This window comes from Prinia subflava, chromosome Z, assembly GCF_021018805.1.
Source record: "Prinia subflava isolate CZ2003 ecotype Zambia chromosome Z, Cam_Psub_1.2, whole genome shotgun sequence".
NCBI classification, from domain to species: Eukaryota; Metazoa; Chordata; class Aves; order Passeriformes; family Cisticolidae; genus Prinia; species Prinia subflava.
In genome coordinates, this window is record NC_086283.1 from 59,745,609 (window position 1) to 59,760,601 (window position 14,993).

The following is a 14,993-nucleotide window of genomic DNA, read 5'->3' on the forward strand; positions in this document are numbered from 1 at the left end:
ACAATTTTTAACCCTCCACTATCATTCCCCCCTTTGAAAGTATTTTCACTCTAATATACTAAGTGTAAATGCTTTCACTTAATACAGTCCATTTGGCTTCAGAGTTTATACTGGATGTTCATCTTCAAATCCTCTGTTGTCATGGGCTTTGTCCGGGATGTTGTTGCGGATCGAAGGTGCTGGATATGGATTCTGTGCCAATGCCTTCATTATGGTCCTGTTCCAAGATGCTTTTTTCTGTATCTCTCTCTTCAGGATTCTGTAAACTAACCAAATTGCTAAAAATGTAGTTAGTAAAATTATCAGATTTTCAAGGATAGACTTTATCCATGAACTCACATTCTATCCTAATCCTTTAAAGATTTTACTTAACCAGCTGGTAGCTAAATCCTTTTGTTCTTTTTGTGCCTCATGCTCTATTTGTTTTAACTGGCTGATGTCATGTTCTACATATGAAGTTACATTTGGGATGTGGTTGCAGCAATGGTCAATTTGTCCCTTTAAATATCTACACACTCCGTGTTCTTTCAAAAGTAACATATGTAAAGCTAAATTATTTTGCAAAGTCATTTTGGTGGTGGCCTGTAATTGCATATTGAGTTCCTTAAATCCCTCTCGTGTAATTCTTGCTAATCTACCTGACCTGTGAGTCTATATAGCATTTCTCTATTTCGATAATTTGCAACGGGACCAAAGAAAGATTCTAGGGCTCACCTAATCTTTACTCTACTAGAGGGTTCCTGCCAAGTGTCATCTGGGTTCTTGTCCTCTGAGACATCTGGTTTTGCTTTTATTTGCAAGGCTTCACTGCTCCTGTTAAATGGGGATTTCTTCCAAATTGGACATAAAGTGGGAAGGCCCAGGGTGATTTCTCTTACCTCCCCGTCCATAGGCAAGTGTGTTGTCCAGGTGCCATCACTCATTGCCCATACAAATGGTCCTGGACTTCGAATTGTACTCTTGCTACATCCTACTATAACCTTGGAATTTATTTTGCCTTCTTTGTGTCTAGTTTTCCTGCAGGCACAACCTATTTGTAAGGCTACTGCCAATGGTGACCACTGTTTTATTCCCAGATTATCAGAGGTGCAATCATAAATTTTATTACATACCCACCAACTTACCTTATTTGCCTCTTTCTGACTGCTAGTACCAGTACTCGTCACTGTGGGATCTGTCTCATTTTCAGAGCCTTTCCATTTAATGCACCAGGTTGTGCTTGTCATATATTGGAATTTCTGGAGCATACTCATAGACCATGCACTGTCCCAGGGTTCCAGTCCTTTCTAATCCTTTTCTTCACATTTCTACACCACAACACCTTCTGTAGGTGTTGTCCCTGATCTTTTGATAGTGTAGAAACCAACATTTCCATTTCGCAAGGTCTTGGTCCTTAACCCACTACTCTATGATTTGTCCTAGTTTGCCATTACTAAGAGTGTAGTCTGATTTTCTCATAGGTTGCATATAGGAACTCTCTGTTATCTTCCAGTACTCTTTGACCACTACCCTTGACTCTGGTACTTGTTTACATTTGATTGTTTTGTTCCTTCCTATTTCAGGTAATTTTGACGTTATTATTCCCCAGCTTACTGGGTCTCCTGCTGCCTTTGGTATTGGCAGACAGGCCTTTATTCTGCTGGTATTGTGCATTTTGGCAAAGTCTCTGACCAATCCAATCATTACATTCTTAGCCCGAATTTCAGTAGCAATTTCTATTACTTGTGCCTTTGCTTGTACTTTTCTCTTCATTGTAGAATGAAGAGTTGTTAGTTGACTCTTCTGTATTCTATATCTCAAAGTAACAGCAATCTTTACTAGTAACATTAGTATCCATGAAATTAACATTACCTACAAGAAGAGCATGAGCACAATTACGGATACCATTTGAGCAGTTACAGACGTTTTAGCCTCAGCTTTGTCAGTCCTATAGTTTCTACAGCCCACGACTGGACTCCATAAGGGACCTTCTTCACGTGCGTGTAGTGTATCCAGGGTTCCACTCCAGCCACTTTGACTGCTGTAAAGGTGGTTAGCAGTACTTGATGGGGACCAGTCCACTTCTCTTTTAGTGGTTCTTCGTTCCAGGTTTTGATGTATACTTCATCTCCTGGTTCAGTATTGTGGACTGGATTTTCCAGGGCCAGTGGTCTGTTCCACACGAGAACACTTCGAAGCCAAGCTAGAGTTTTCCCGAGGGACAGAACATAATTATACACATCTTGTTTCCCTGTGACATGAACATTTGGATTGGGGTTAGGAGATTCATATGGTTTCCCATACAATATTTCATAAGGACTAACTGACATCCTACTCCTAGGCTTTATCCGAATTCTCAGCAGTGCTATTGGTGAAGCCTATGGCCACTGCAGTTTGGCTTCCTGGCATATTTTACTGATCTGCCCCTTCAGTGTCTGGTTCATTCTCTCTACTTGCCCACTTGACTGGGGTCTCCATGGTGTGTGGACGTCCCAAGATATTCCCAATAACTTGCTTACCCCTTGTACCATGGTGGCTATGAAGTGTGGGCCTCTGTCTGATGATATCCCTAGGGGCACCCCAAACCTGGGAATGATCTCTTGTAATAACTACTTAACTGTTTCCTTTGCTTGGTTTGTGTGACAGGGAAGGGCTTCTGGCCATCCAGAAAACGTGTCAACCCCTACTAACAGGTATTTGTATCCCCAAGTTCTTGGCAATTCTGCAAAATCTACTTGCCAATAGTCTCCTGGTTCTATTCCTATCTGAATTCTGCTTAACTGTGCCTGTGGTCTAGCTACTGGGTTGATTTTTGGGCAGATTTCACATTTAGACATTACTGACTTGGCCATTGTTTGCATCTGTACTGAGATTAGGTATTGTCTTAACCACTTTACCAATGCCTCTGCACCCCAGTGACACTCATTATGTTTTACCTGTAAAATTTCTCTCATTACTAAAGGAGGTACCACTATTTGCCCTTGTGCGGTTACATACCACCCTTCTGTGTTCTTCTGTGCCTTCAGCAGTTGTGCTAGTTTGTCGTCTGCTATTGTATATTTTGGCTTAGGAGGCAAATTAAATTGAGAGATATTAAGTCTTGATGGTATCAACGCCATTGTTTTCTGCACCTGTCGCGCTACCTGACGGGCTGCCCAATCTGCTCTTCGATTTCCTTCACAAATTTTGGAGTTGCCTGATTGATGTGCCTTGCAGTGCATGATTGCTACTTGTTCAGGTTTTTGTACTGCATCTATCAGTTGTAGGACTGCATCTTGATGTTTAATATTTGTACCTTGGGAGGACAGCAGTCCTCTTTCTTTCCATAAAGCTCCGTGTACATGCACTACTCCGAAGACATATTTGGAGTCAGTCCAGATATTCACTGTCTTCCCTTCACTCAGCTCGAGAGCTCTGGTTAATGTGATTAGTTCTGCCCTCTGTGCAGATGTATTAGGTGGTAGTGCTTTTGCCTCTATTACTACATCAATTGTAGTTACCGCATATCCCGCGTATCTGGCTCCGTTCTCCATGAAGCTGCTTCCATCTGTAAAGAGTTCCCACTCTGGTTGCTCTAGGGGGACATCCTTCAGATCTGTTCTTGCTGAATAAGTGTGCTCGATGACTTCTAGACAGTCATGCTCTAATGGACCTTCCTTGGCTGTTGCACCTAGAAACAGAGCTGGATTCAAGAGGTTAGTTGTTTTTAGTGCAACGTCATCCTGCTCAGTCAGGGTTACCTGAAATTTCATCATCCGGCTTGGAGAGAGCCAATGGCCCCCCTTTTGTTCCAGGACTGTAGTTACCATGTGCGGCACATAGACATCTATGTGTCTTCCCATCGTGAGCTTCCTGGCTTCTTGTATCTGCAGCACGGTAGCTGCCACTGCCCGCAGACATGAAGGCCATCCGGCACTTACGTTGTCGAGTTGTTTGGAAAAGTAACCCACCGGCCTTTTCCAGCTTCCCAGTCGTTGGGTCAGGACTCCCAGTGCCAGTCGCTGCCTTTCATGCACGTACAGGTGAAAGTCTTTAGACAGATCAGGTAACCCCAAAGCAGGAGCAGGTGTTAGTGCTTCCTTTAACTTCTGGAAGGCCTCTTTCTGTGGTTTGCCCCAGGTGAACGGCTGCGTCTTCTGAGCCTCGTACGAGGGTTTTGCAATCAGTCCATAGTCCATGATCTACAGGCGACACTACCCTGTTATTCCGAGGAAGATCCACAGCTGGTGTAGATTCTGGGGCTCTGGAATAGCACAGATAGCTTGAATACAATTAGTACCCAGTTTTCTCTGCCCTTGTGAGATTTCACATCCCAGGTAAATCACAGTCTGTTGGGCAATCTGTGCCTTTTCTCTGGACACCTTATACCCTCCCATTCCTAATGAATTTAAAATCTCAATGGTTACTTTTATGCAGGTCATTTCTTCTTCTGTTGCAATTAAAATGTCATCTACATACTGAAGTAATAGATATTGGTCTCTCGGTACTTGCCCTTCTCTGGTCTAGATTTCCAGTTCCTTTGCCAGTTGACTCCCAAATAAAGTAGGTGAGTTCTTGTACCCTATCAGAAGTCGAGTCCAGGTGAGCTGGGTTTTTCTTCCATTTTCTGGATGTTCTCACTCAAAGGCAAATAGTTTCTTACTTTCTTGGTCAAGGGGTATGCAGAAGAAGGCATCTTTTAAGTCAATTACAGTAAACCATTTATATATCTCTTTTACGGATGCTAACAATGTATAGGGATTGGCAACCACTGGATGAATGTCTTTGATTATTTCATTTATGCCTCTTAAATCCTGTACAAGTCTATACTCACCATTTGGTTTCTTAACTGGGAATATTGGGGTGTTGTATTCTGATTCACATTCCTCTAGAATTTGATATTTTAAGAATTTATCAATAGTCTTTGCTATTCCCTGTCGTGCTTCTGGTTTTATAGGTTATTGTTTGATTCGTCCAGCCTTTGCTCCTTCTTTTAACTCTACATGTACCGGTTGTGCTAACTTAGATTTTCTAGGTACATATGTTTCCCAGACAGAGGAAATTACTGCATCGTCTACTTCCTTAGGAATATTAGAAATTGATTTTTCTTTTATCTTTAAAATCCTTCCTGTCTTAGACTCTGGAATTTTCATTACGAGTTCACCGTTCTCGAAAGTAATTACTGCCTCCAGTGCTGCCAGTAGATCGTGCCCTAAGAGCGGAGTTCGGCAATCTGGCATGTATAAGAATTCATGGGTCGAGATCTTATCTTCAAAGCTCAATTCTAGGGGTTGCAGGAATGGCCGTATCTCTTCCTTCCCTGTGGCTCCAATGACTGCTGCTGACTTGTTCCCGACTTGCCCCTCAAGGTAATTTTAATACAGAATGGGTTGCTCCTGTGTCAATGAGAAAATCTACGTCTTTTCTTTCTAAATGCAAAGTCACCATGGGCTCTCTTGATCCTGGCTCCCTCTCATGTAAGACCATGACCCTGGCTACACTATCCAATTGAGGCTCACCACTCTGATTAAACATGTTGTCTAACTGAGGCTGACCATTCTGGCTAAACTGACTTGGACACTCCCATTTCCAGTGTCCCTCCATTCGACAATATGCATATTGGTTCAGACCTAGTCTACCATGACCAGAACCTCTGCCAAAGCCACCTCTATTACCATCACGACCTCCCCTACCACGTCCTCGACCCTGTCTCTGTAAAACTGCCAGAAGGCTTTGTCCCTGTTTCTTGGCAACTTCTCTGTCCCTGTTATAAACTTTCCAGGCAACCTCTAGGAGTTTATCTAAGTTTCTTAACTCTTCACCTTCCAGTTTGTGTAGCTTTTTCCTAATATCTTCCTGTGCTTGACCTAAAAAAATAAAGGCAAGCTGAGTTCTTCCTTGCTCACTCTCTACCTGAAGATCAATATATCTTCTAGCTGCTTCTTTGAGTCTTTCTAAAAAGGCAGTGGGAGATTCTTTCTTTTCCTGTCGAATTTCATACAACTTAGACTAGTTCATACTCTTAGGTATTGCCTGTTGAATGCTGATTGAAATCCACTCCTGATATCTCTTTAGCCTTAGCATATCTACTCCAGAGGGGTCATTAGCATCCCACTCTGGATCTGCAGTGGGAAAATTGTAATCCAGTGTCCCTGTCACCAAACCATTTCGTATATCTTCTCTAGCTCTTTCTCTCGCTGCCCGAAGTACCATGTCCCTTTCTGTCTCATCTATCAGAGTGTCTAATATCACATGAATATCTTCCCAATCAGGGTTCTGAGTTTTCATTATCATCTTAACCACACGAGCTACCTTATCTAGGTTTTCTCTATATGTTCCAGCTGATTGTTTCCATATAACTAAATCAGCAGGTGAAAAGGGTACCTTTACAAAGACAGGTCCATTAATTCTCACCCCTTGCCTTAGTGGTGCAATAATTGTTGTCTTTTGTTTCCCTGATTTTAATATACCTTTTCCTGCCTTAGGCCACGCCGGGCCCAGTTTTCCTCGTGTTCGGTGAGCTACTGGGGCATCTAGCTCATCTGCTTCACTGTCACTGCTTCCCATTCTGTCTGTCTTCTCTGCATCCCCCCTTTGTTTCCGCCTCACAATCACATCCTGGACAGGTGAATCTGGCGGGGGGGGGTACAGGGGGGCAGACGGGACAGAAGCTGGTGAAGGAGGTGTAGGTGGGAGTGGAGGGTACCTTTGAACCAGTGTTGGAGGAAGAATAAATCTTTCAGCAGGTGTCGGCGGGGGGGCAGGATAGCTTTGAGCAGATGTATGTGGAGAAGGAGTGTTCTCTGAGCAGGCGGAGGAGGGGCAGGCACAAGCAGAGGAGGATAATTACCTTCAGCAGACAAAGGTGGGGGTTAACATATTGTGTTGGCGTGAGCGAGGGGGGTGTAAGAGAATCAGGTGGGGTCAGGGTGAGCAGGGTAGAACTCGGTGTTGAGGGAGCTGTGGTGGGTGTGGGGGCCATGGGGCCTACTAATAAATCCAGGTCCAGTTCATTTCTTCCTCCCTCTAAAGCTTCACTTAAAATTGCATGCTGCATGCAATTCTTATTTTGGACGCAAGCCAGACACTTATTATTTCCAAGCTTCACTGCTTCCATTTTGCTGCCAACCCACCAAACCAGTTTCTTGAGCAAGTATAGAAATAAATCAAGGTATGGGATTTGTTCCACCATTCCATCTTGTGTACAAAGTGATCTAAGTTGCATAATAACCTTTACATCTAAAGACCCGTTCCGTGGCCACCTCTGGTTTTCAGGCAGAGCATATTTTGGCCAGCTCACATTAATTATTAATTGATTAACTCAATCAATTTATCTTTTCGTAATTCCTGACCAAAATTCCCCTCTTTCCAATGTACCAACAAACAACCCAAAGGAGAAGAACTTGATATAGAGGCATTATTGCTGCCCAAAACTTCTTTTAACCCTTTTAGTTTCTCCATATTACAGATACATAAAAACCACAGATGCCGAACCTGCAACGCTTTCGCGATGTCTGACAGACGGCTGCCTAGGCAATACCACCAGGAATTCCTTTTGCCCAACCAAGCGTAGCTTTCACTGCATCTTAATGGCAGGCCCCCAGACCAGAGAATAAAGAACCTTACCTCTCACCAGGGCTCGTTGTGAGCGGCGAGGGTCGCGGCTCCGATGGGCTCCCCGAGAAATCACCCGGTGCCGGCTGGAGCGTGATCGGGTCACGGGGTCCTGGCTGCGCCCACAAGGTCCCATCTGGGTCGCCAAAAATGTTAGCGTTGGAAAACATATAACCACACGAAGGCGATCATATGCGGTTCTTTATTTGAGCGCGTGACACAGGGGCATACAATGCCCAAATCTTGTGCCCAAGAATACAGAGTCGATTTGTGATTTTTATAGTTTCAAATTATACATATGTTAACTAACCTCTATCCTTAGATACTGGTTATCCTATTTCTTAGTTACTATCTTAAATCATACCTACGCTTTACCCTGGGTTCTACTTGATTTGGTTAAAACAATGCTTCTGAATTATCTCCTGGGCTGGAGTCATACTTAAAACAATAGTATGAAGCTAGTTGCAGAAGCTGACGTTTGTTCCAAAGCCAGGCTACGTCAAGTTCAGATTGTGTGTCTTCTACCTTCCCCCCCTCAACTATCTGCAGTTAACTTATACAATTTTTAACCCTCCACTATCACTGTCTTGCCTTGTTTGCCCATTGTCTCTTGTCCCGTCATTGGGCACCCCTGGAAAGAGCCTGGCCCTGTCCAGTTTGCACCCTCCCCTTGGGTTTCTGTGGAACCCTTGAAGAGATCCCTGTGAGCTTCCTCTCCAGGTTGAACAGCTCCTGCTCCTTCAGCTTTTTGTTATAGGAGAGATGCTTCCACCCCTTTACCGTCTGGGTGACCCTTTGCAGGGCTGTGTCCAGTGTGTCCTCTCTCCTACCAGGGAGCCCAGAAGTGGTCAGTTCTCCAGGTGTGGCTTCTTCAGTGCAGCTGAACAAGGAGCAAGATCGCCTCCCTCGGCCTGCTGGCAACGCTGCTCCTGCTGCAGCCCCAGTCACCGTTAGCTGTTTGTGCAGCCACAGCACCTTCCTGGTTCTGTTCACCTCGGAGACCACCAGGACAGCCGGGTTCTTCTCTGCAAAGCTGCTTTCCATCTGGGTGGCTTGCAGCACGTGCTGGTGCCTTGGGTTGCTCCTCCCCTGGTCTTTGCATCTCTCCTAGCTGAACTTCCTGAGGCTCCCGTCAGCCCACTTCTCCAGCCTCTCCAGATTCTTTTGGAACCCAGTACAACCTTTGGGTCTCTGTCTTTGGGAAGCAATTCCTTCTAGATCTGCCTAATCTGTAAACTTGCTGAGGTTACACCCTGCTCTGTCATTCAGATCATTTGTGGAGATACTGAATGGGAGTCAATACAGTACTGACCCAGGGCACACAGTGTTGGTTTTTGGTCTCTTATTGGACTTTGTGTCACTGATTACAAACCTCAGAACCTGACAACTCAGTCAGTTTTTAGTGTACCCTACTTCATCAGCTCCCTTATCAGCATGTTAGTGTTCAGCAGTGTTACAAGCCTTACTGTAGTCCAGGCAGACACTATTTACTGCTTTCCCTTCATTTATCAAGTCAGTCATTTCATTGAAAGAGATTACCAAGTTGATTAAACATAACTTCTCCATTATGAATCCATGCTGACTACTCCAAGTTAGGTTGTTTTTCCTGTGTCTGGAAGTAGTTTCCAGCTTTAGTTGTTCCATCACTTTCCCAGGGACTGAGATGAGCCTGACTAAACTGTATTCTTCTGTATAACTTTTACTCCCTTTTTTCTCCAGTCTTGAGGTAAGAAGGCCGGGATTTCTGTCTTACTTATCTGAATGTGTTTGAACAGATGTAAGAATTGTATCCTTTTGGAAAGCAGTAGAACCTGGAGCACTGCAATTAGTGAATATAATGTTCCTATGGCTGCCTAATTTTGGAGATGTATATTGGTATAGCTGACACTTTCCAATCTCTCTGATTTCATGTTGTTTTCCATCCAAAAATCTTTCCGAAAAGGAACTTCCACTGCTGCAGATGAATTATCTCCTTTATGCATATTTATATCCTTTATGTGGTTTTTTTCTTCCTTTATATTTTTTACATTTAGCCAGCTAAGCAAATAAAAATTCAAATCACAAGTTCATTTTTAGTTAGAAGTACCAAATACCTGATAGTAAGCCAGGCTTATAGAGTGTCCTTTGTAGTTCTTCAGGAGAAAAAGCTGAAACATATTTTTGCAGGTCCAATGATAAATTAAATTCTGGAGAAGAAAGTGATCAGAGAGCAAGGGAACCCCATTGGAGCTCAAGGCCAGACCTAATGAGACGTACTGGGAAAAGAGATTACCCTGAACAATGTGAAAACAGAGAAGAGGACAACACTGAGAGAAACGAAGAAGAAGTTTTGGTGCTATTAAAAACAGGTGTATCAGGGGTAAGTGCTGATTATGTATTTTGAGCTAGCTATACCTCAGTCCTGTTGCCCAGATTCTTAGAAAACTGGCACAGAAATCCAGGATATGGTTGGAAAGGTTAATGTGATTATTTGATTTTTTTTTAAATTCAGTATTGGAAACTATGCTGAATAAATGGATTTAGAATTTAAAAACTGTGAAAATACTTAATGTATGCTGTTGTCTTAAGTTCTGTGGTTTCTATGATGAGAAATGTGCATTATAATTAAAACATGCTAACATTATTAAGAAATAATTTGCTGTTAGTTATTCATTGAACAATGGAAAATAAGGCAATTAGTTAACTTCAGATACTATCTAAAATCTGTGTTAATATACTCAGAAATTAAAATGAGAGTGAACAAATTTCAGACCTTCTTAAATTTGCTCAGCAGGCCTAACTTAGCCCAGACTACTTCCACCTGTGTCTGATGCTGTGATAACTGAGTCAAGTTTATCTGGTGTTCCCTATTTTCTGTATGGATGACTAAAAGCTTCTAGTTAAAATATTTTTTTAGCCAAGTATCTGTAGTTGACCGAACTGTGGTTGCAGATGTTTGTCTGTATATATGTTGAATAATATTTAATATTATTCCTTTTATTTAAGAAAAAAACCTGTTCCTGTAAATTGTTTTTTAAACTAATAGGTAATTTTAGAAAATGATTCATTTTTCTAGCTTCTAAAGAGTTGTTTCTCTTGATAAATTGAGCATAGTCTTGCTCTATTATCTACCAGCAGCACTGGGAATTCAAGCATCACAGATAAGACCAGTTAATGGTATCTCTGCTACAGGGCCCAGAATTAAAGACAATGAGGAAGAATATGCTAAGTTATCAGAGTTGACAGCTGCGCACGTTCTCAAGATCCTCAGACAAAGTTCTTTAAGTCACCAAAACCAGTTACAATTGTTTGGCACTTAGGACAGTAATAATTATCTTCTCTGTTCAGCAAAACTCCAGTAATAATGTGGAAGCTGGATCCTTCTCAGAAGCTACAAGGAAATACAATTTTGCAGAGAATGTTGAAGAGGCATCTTGTAAGAGAATCAGACAGGACAGTACACTTCAGTCTCCAGAGATATCATCAAAGAGTCAAGTTGAAAAAGTTAATGATTGTCAGCTTTCTACCTCACAGGAAAAGCATTCAGACAATCTCACAAGGTAAAACAACCGTTTTGCTTTGTAAGTGAAAATCAGTTGATTGATAATTATTGTCCATAGTTCTGCCATATGTTACGTGAGTGCACGCAGCATGTCACTTTTTGTGTCTTCAATCTGAATTTAGCAGATGTGTGCAGATATTCCTGTGTCTCTTATTCTGCCTGTATTCTCATAAAATGAACACAGCTAGCACTCGCACCAAGCCATCCCATGGTTTCAACAGAAATTCCTGATTTTATAGAGGAGGACTTAAGAGTACTTAGAGGAAAGAGGGAACGTAAAGAGAAGCTTTGTGCTAGAAGTGCGCTCTGCTGCCATTTGCTTCGACTCCCCACCAGTTTACCAAGGAAGATGTTTTGAGGGGGTGGTTTGTTGTTACTTTTGAGAGTCAAAGTGGTTGTACCCATGATTTTGAGGAAGGAAACTGTAGCTAACTGTTTATTGAAGAGAATGCTGTCTGAGAAACCAAAGCAGAAAAACAGTTACCATCTAACAGTTTCAGTTTGTAAACAATAGTCTGATCAATGAAAGTATCATAGTTTGGGACTTCTAGTGTAGCTTTGGCAAAAGAGAACTGGAAGAGTTCCCATGGCTTACAAAGTATGTGACTTCCACATCCCTCAAAATTAAAAAGATTTCATACTTCTCTAATCAAAGAATTGTGTACGTTGCAAGTTTAATTGTAAATATTTCTAGCATCCTGAAACTGCTTAATACACATTTGCAGTCTGTATGTTATGTACACAGGAAGAAACTAAATTTCTGATTAAATGCTTATTTGTCACTATTAAAAAGTAAATAGTTTGCATTGTTGGTCACAATGATACGTTTGTTTTTTAATTGAGTTTATTTTGATTTGTAGTATCCCTCTCTTTGAAAGGTCTTGGATTTCATTTTTTTGTTCTGTACTTTAGAAGGCGATTCAGGAGATCATCAAAACAGACAGCACTGCCAGAACATGTGTTGGAGCCAAAAACCACTACTTCTTCTGCCTCTAAATTTGAGGCTGATTGCGGTGAGAAGGGGAGTCAAAGGCAAGAAGTTAAACTGAGTGTTACCAGAGACAAAAGTTTGAAAACTACACGGAGAAGAAAATCTGGGAAGGAACTCAGAAGTTCAAAGATAACCTTTGTCACCCTTCGGGCTTCTCAAGAGGAGGAGGATGAAGAGCCAGATGACTTTGAGCTTGATGATGAAGAGGAATGCTTTGCATCAGAGGAAGTAAACAAGGCTCCAGTGTTTGTTCCTATAGGTCTTCGATCTCCAAAACCAATTCCCATGCGGATACAGGAAACCATGGAAGAGGTATTGTGTAGCTGGGTTCTGCGTATGCAATTTTATTCTGGTTGTTTAAAAAGATTTTATTCTAATTGTATCTCTGAATATTTGGGTTTTATCCGAGTTCAAGTGTTGAGAGTAGTAGGGATGTTACTTGGCACATACCCTTGGTTTTGAACTTAATACTATGTCAGCCTAAGATCCAGTTATGTAATTGTGTTTACAAATGGTATATAGGGTACTCACCAGTTTGTTTACTGGGACTCAATATAGGCCCAGATTTGATGCTCATCCATGTGTTTTAAGGCCCAAGATGGATCAAATGGAGCACTTCAATTTCATATATGAATGTTAGGAAATGTGGGTGTGAGGAAAATGTTTCTGTATGTCATGTCCCCCTTGCCAAGAAACTTTTAACTGTCGGGTAGGCTGACCCAGCCAGCAGCCAGACACACAAATCTACTTGCTCACTCCCTTTTCCTTGGGGACAAGGAAAAATTAGGAGGGCAAGAAGATTTCTCTATTGATCTAAAGACAGTTACATACATTAAGGAAAATGTGCATGTAAATTAAAAGCAAAATAAGGTATTATTTGCTGCTTTCCACTGTCAGATTACTTCCTGGAAATCAGGGCCCAGGTCTGTGTCAGAGTAATTTTAGAAGACAAATGCCCTAACCACAAATGGCCTCCTCTTCTCCCTACTTTCCCTGAGCTTTTAGTGCTGAACGTGTCATCATATAATACAGAATTCCCCTTTGATCAGTTTGGGTCAGCTGTCCTAGCTGTGTGCTCTCCTGACCTCTTGTTTACCACTGGCCTCCTTGCTGTGTAAAAGAATAGCTTTGACATCATGCAGGAATAGCAGAAACACTGGTATGCTACCAACTCTGTTGTAATTAAAAGTTCAAAAGACAGCACTATGTGGGCTGGTATAAAGAAAATTAACTTCATCCTAGCCATTGCTAGTATGATCATCAGCCTTTATTTCATACCATTTGTATCATGCCTAGGTCTTACTCAATCCAGTACAAGACAAGTTTTTCTGTTTTTTCCCAGTCATTGCTACTTTCCATTCACTTCAGTGCTTTTTGCTTTCTAGTGCTTTTTTGCTTACTACTGCTGCTAGTCCTCTTCCTTTCTTTGCCCTATGAAATCCTGCTTTTTATTGTCTCCTGAATTAATCACACTGTTTCCTTCTCCGGGTGAAACAGCAGAATAATTTAAAGCTCAGTCAGAACACCAAGGGATCTCTAGAACAGTAATGGGCAGCAAAGCTGCTGTATGGAAACTTTTGCTGAATCTTTGATTTCAGTGATGTGAAATATACAGTATGTGTGGGGATTACAATCAAGTTGCCTAGTTTAACACTTAGGAGAAATGAGTACTAGTGAGGGATGTGCTTAGATACCTAAGGACCTAGTTGTTGTAAAATTTAAATAGATGAGTTGAAAGTCTAAATTGAAAGCATTTGAGAGCAATCCAGACTGAGCAGTGTTTCTGTGAGAACTTCCCTGGAAATACCATAAACTTTCTGTCAAATTTCAAGTCCTCATTTCTGAAAATGTCAAATGTCTGAAGCTCTCAGAAAAAAATACAGTACTGAAGAAGATAAAAAAATAGGTAAAATGGTGAGTGGGTGTGTTTCTTTGTGTCTCCGTATCTCTTCCCTGTCTTGCTTTGGAAATAAGTCTGAACTGTTTTTCTGTCTTCTTCAAAGTCTTCTGTCCTGAAGACTTTGAGGTAAACAGTCTCTATAAAAGTTCTCAACTGCATAACTTAGTTTGGTGGAAAAATGAGTGACTAGAAACAAGTCCTTAGGTTGTCCCATGCTTCTACTTAGCTACGGGTAGCAGTACCTGTTCTTTCTGTTGATACCACTGCTTCCTTCTCAAATCAGAAGGTATGATTTTTGCAAAGGATCCCTCTAGATGTTGGAACATCTGTTGAATATGTCAGGTTTGTAAAAATTTGCATTTGAGAGATTTTCTTTTGCATCTGATGAACTAACTGTAAAATCAATTTTACAGCTCGAAATATCTGTGAATATCCCAGATGTGCAGGTGGCTACTGATGCTGAAAGTCTTTCTTGTTCTTCTATCCAACCAGTAGTACAGTGGGAAGAAAAAGTAAGTACCTCAACAGCTGTGAGAATGTCTTTTGTTTGTTTCATTGGTCATATAAAGCTATTTTAGCAGTCTCTTGCTGCCATGTCTGTATGTAACTGTAGCTTATTAGACTGTGACCTGTCCCACACAGATGTGAGGCACAGCTGTGGAAAAACTGTTAGTAAATATTGTTAGCCTTAAAACCTGGGTAACTTGTGGGCACAGAATTTACATGTAAGGATTAAATAAAAATTATGGAGTAATTTTATATAGAACTTTGATACTGTTTTTCTTTGTATTTAAGGAAACAGCCATACATGAGAATCCAGATGTGAACAAAGGTAGATATGAAATATGTATTTCCTGTCAACTTGCTACCAGTATATATTTCCGCTTCCTTAAAATATGCTTCCAAAGGTGCCACCATCTTGGCTGACAGGCTCAGCTGTGTCCTGCAGTGTGTCAGCTGGAACTGGCTGTGTCCAGGGCAGGCCCCTG

The 14,993-nt window shown here is 41.6% G+C and overlaps 1 protein-coding gene across 2 annotated transcripts in view; it reads left to right on the forward strand.

Moving 5' to 3' along the window:
* BDP1 (B double prime 1, subunit of RNA polymerase III transcription initiation factor IIIB) overlaps nucleotides 1-14,993 on the forward strand; it is a 60,715-nt gene that overhangs the window by 30,762 nt on the left and 14,960 nt on the right. For both annotated transcript variants that reach the window (XM_063421791.1, XM_063421792.1), the window contains exons 26-30: nucleotides 9,739-9,931; nucleotides 10,900-11,111; nucleotides 12,026-12,416; nucleotides 14,418-14,516; nucleotides 14,800-14,836. In XM_063421791.1, coding sequence (XP_063277861.1) covers nucleotides 9,739-9,931; nucleotides 10,900-11,111; nucleotides 12,026-12,416; nucleotides 14,418-14,516; nucleotides 14,800-14,836 — 932 coding nt within the window. The remainder of the gene's footprint in view (nucleotides 1-9,738; nucleotides 9,932-10,899; nucleotides 11,112-12,025; nucleotides 12,417-14,417; nucleotides 14,517-14,799; nucleotides 14,837-14,993) is intronic.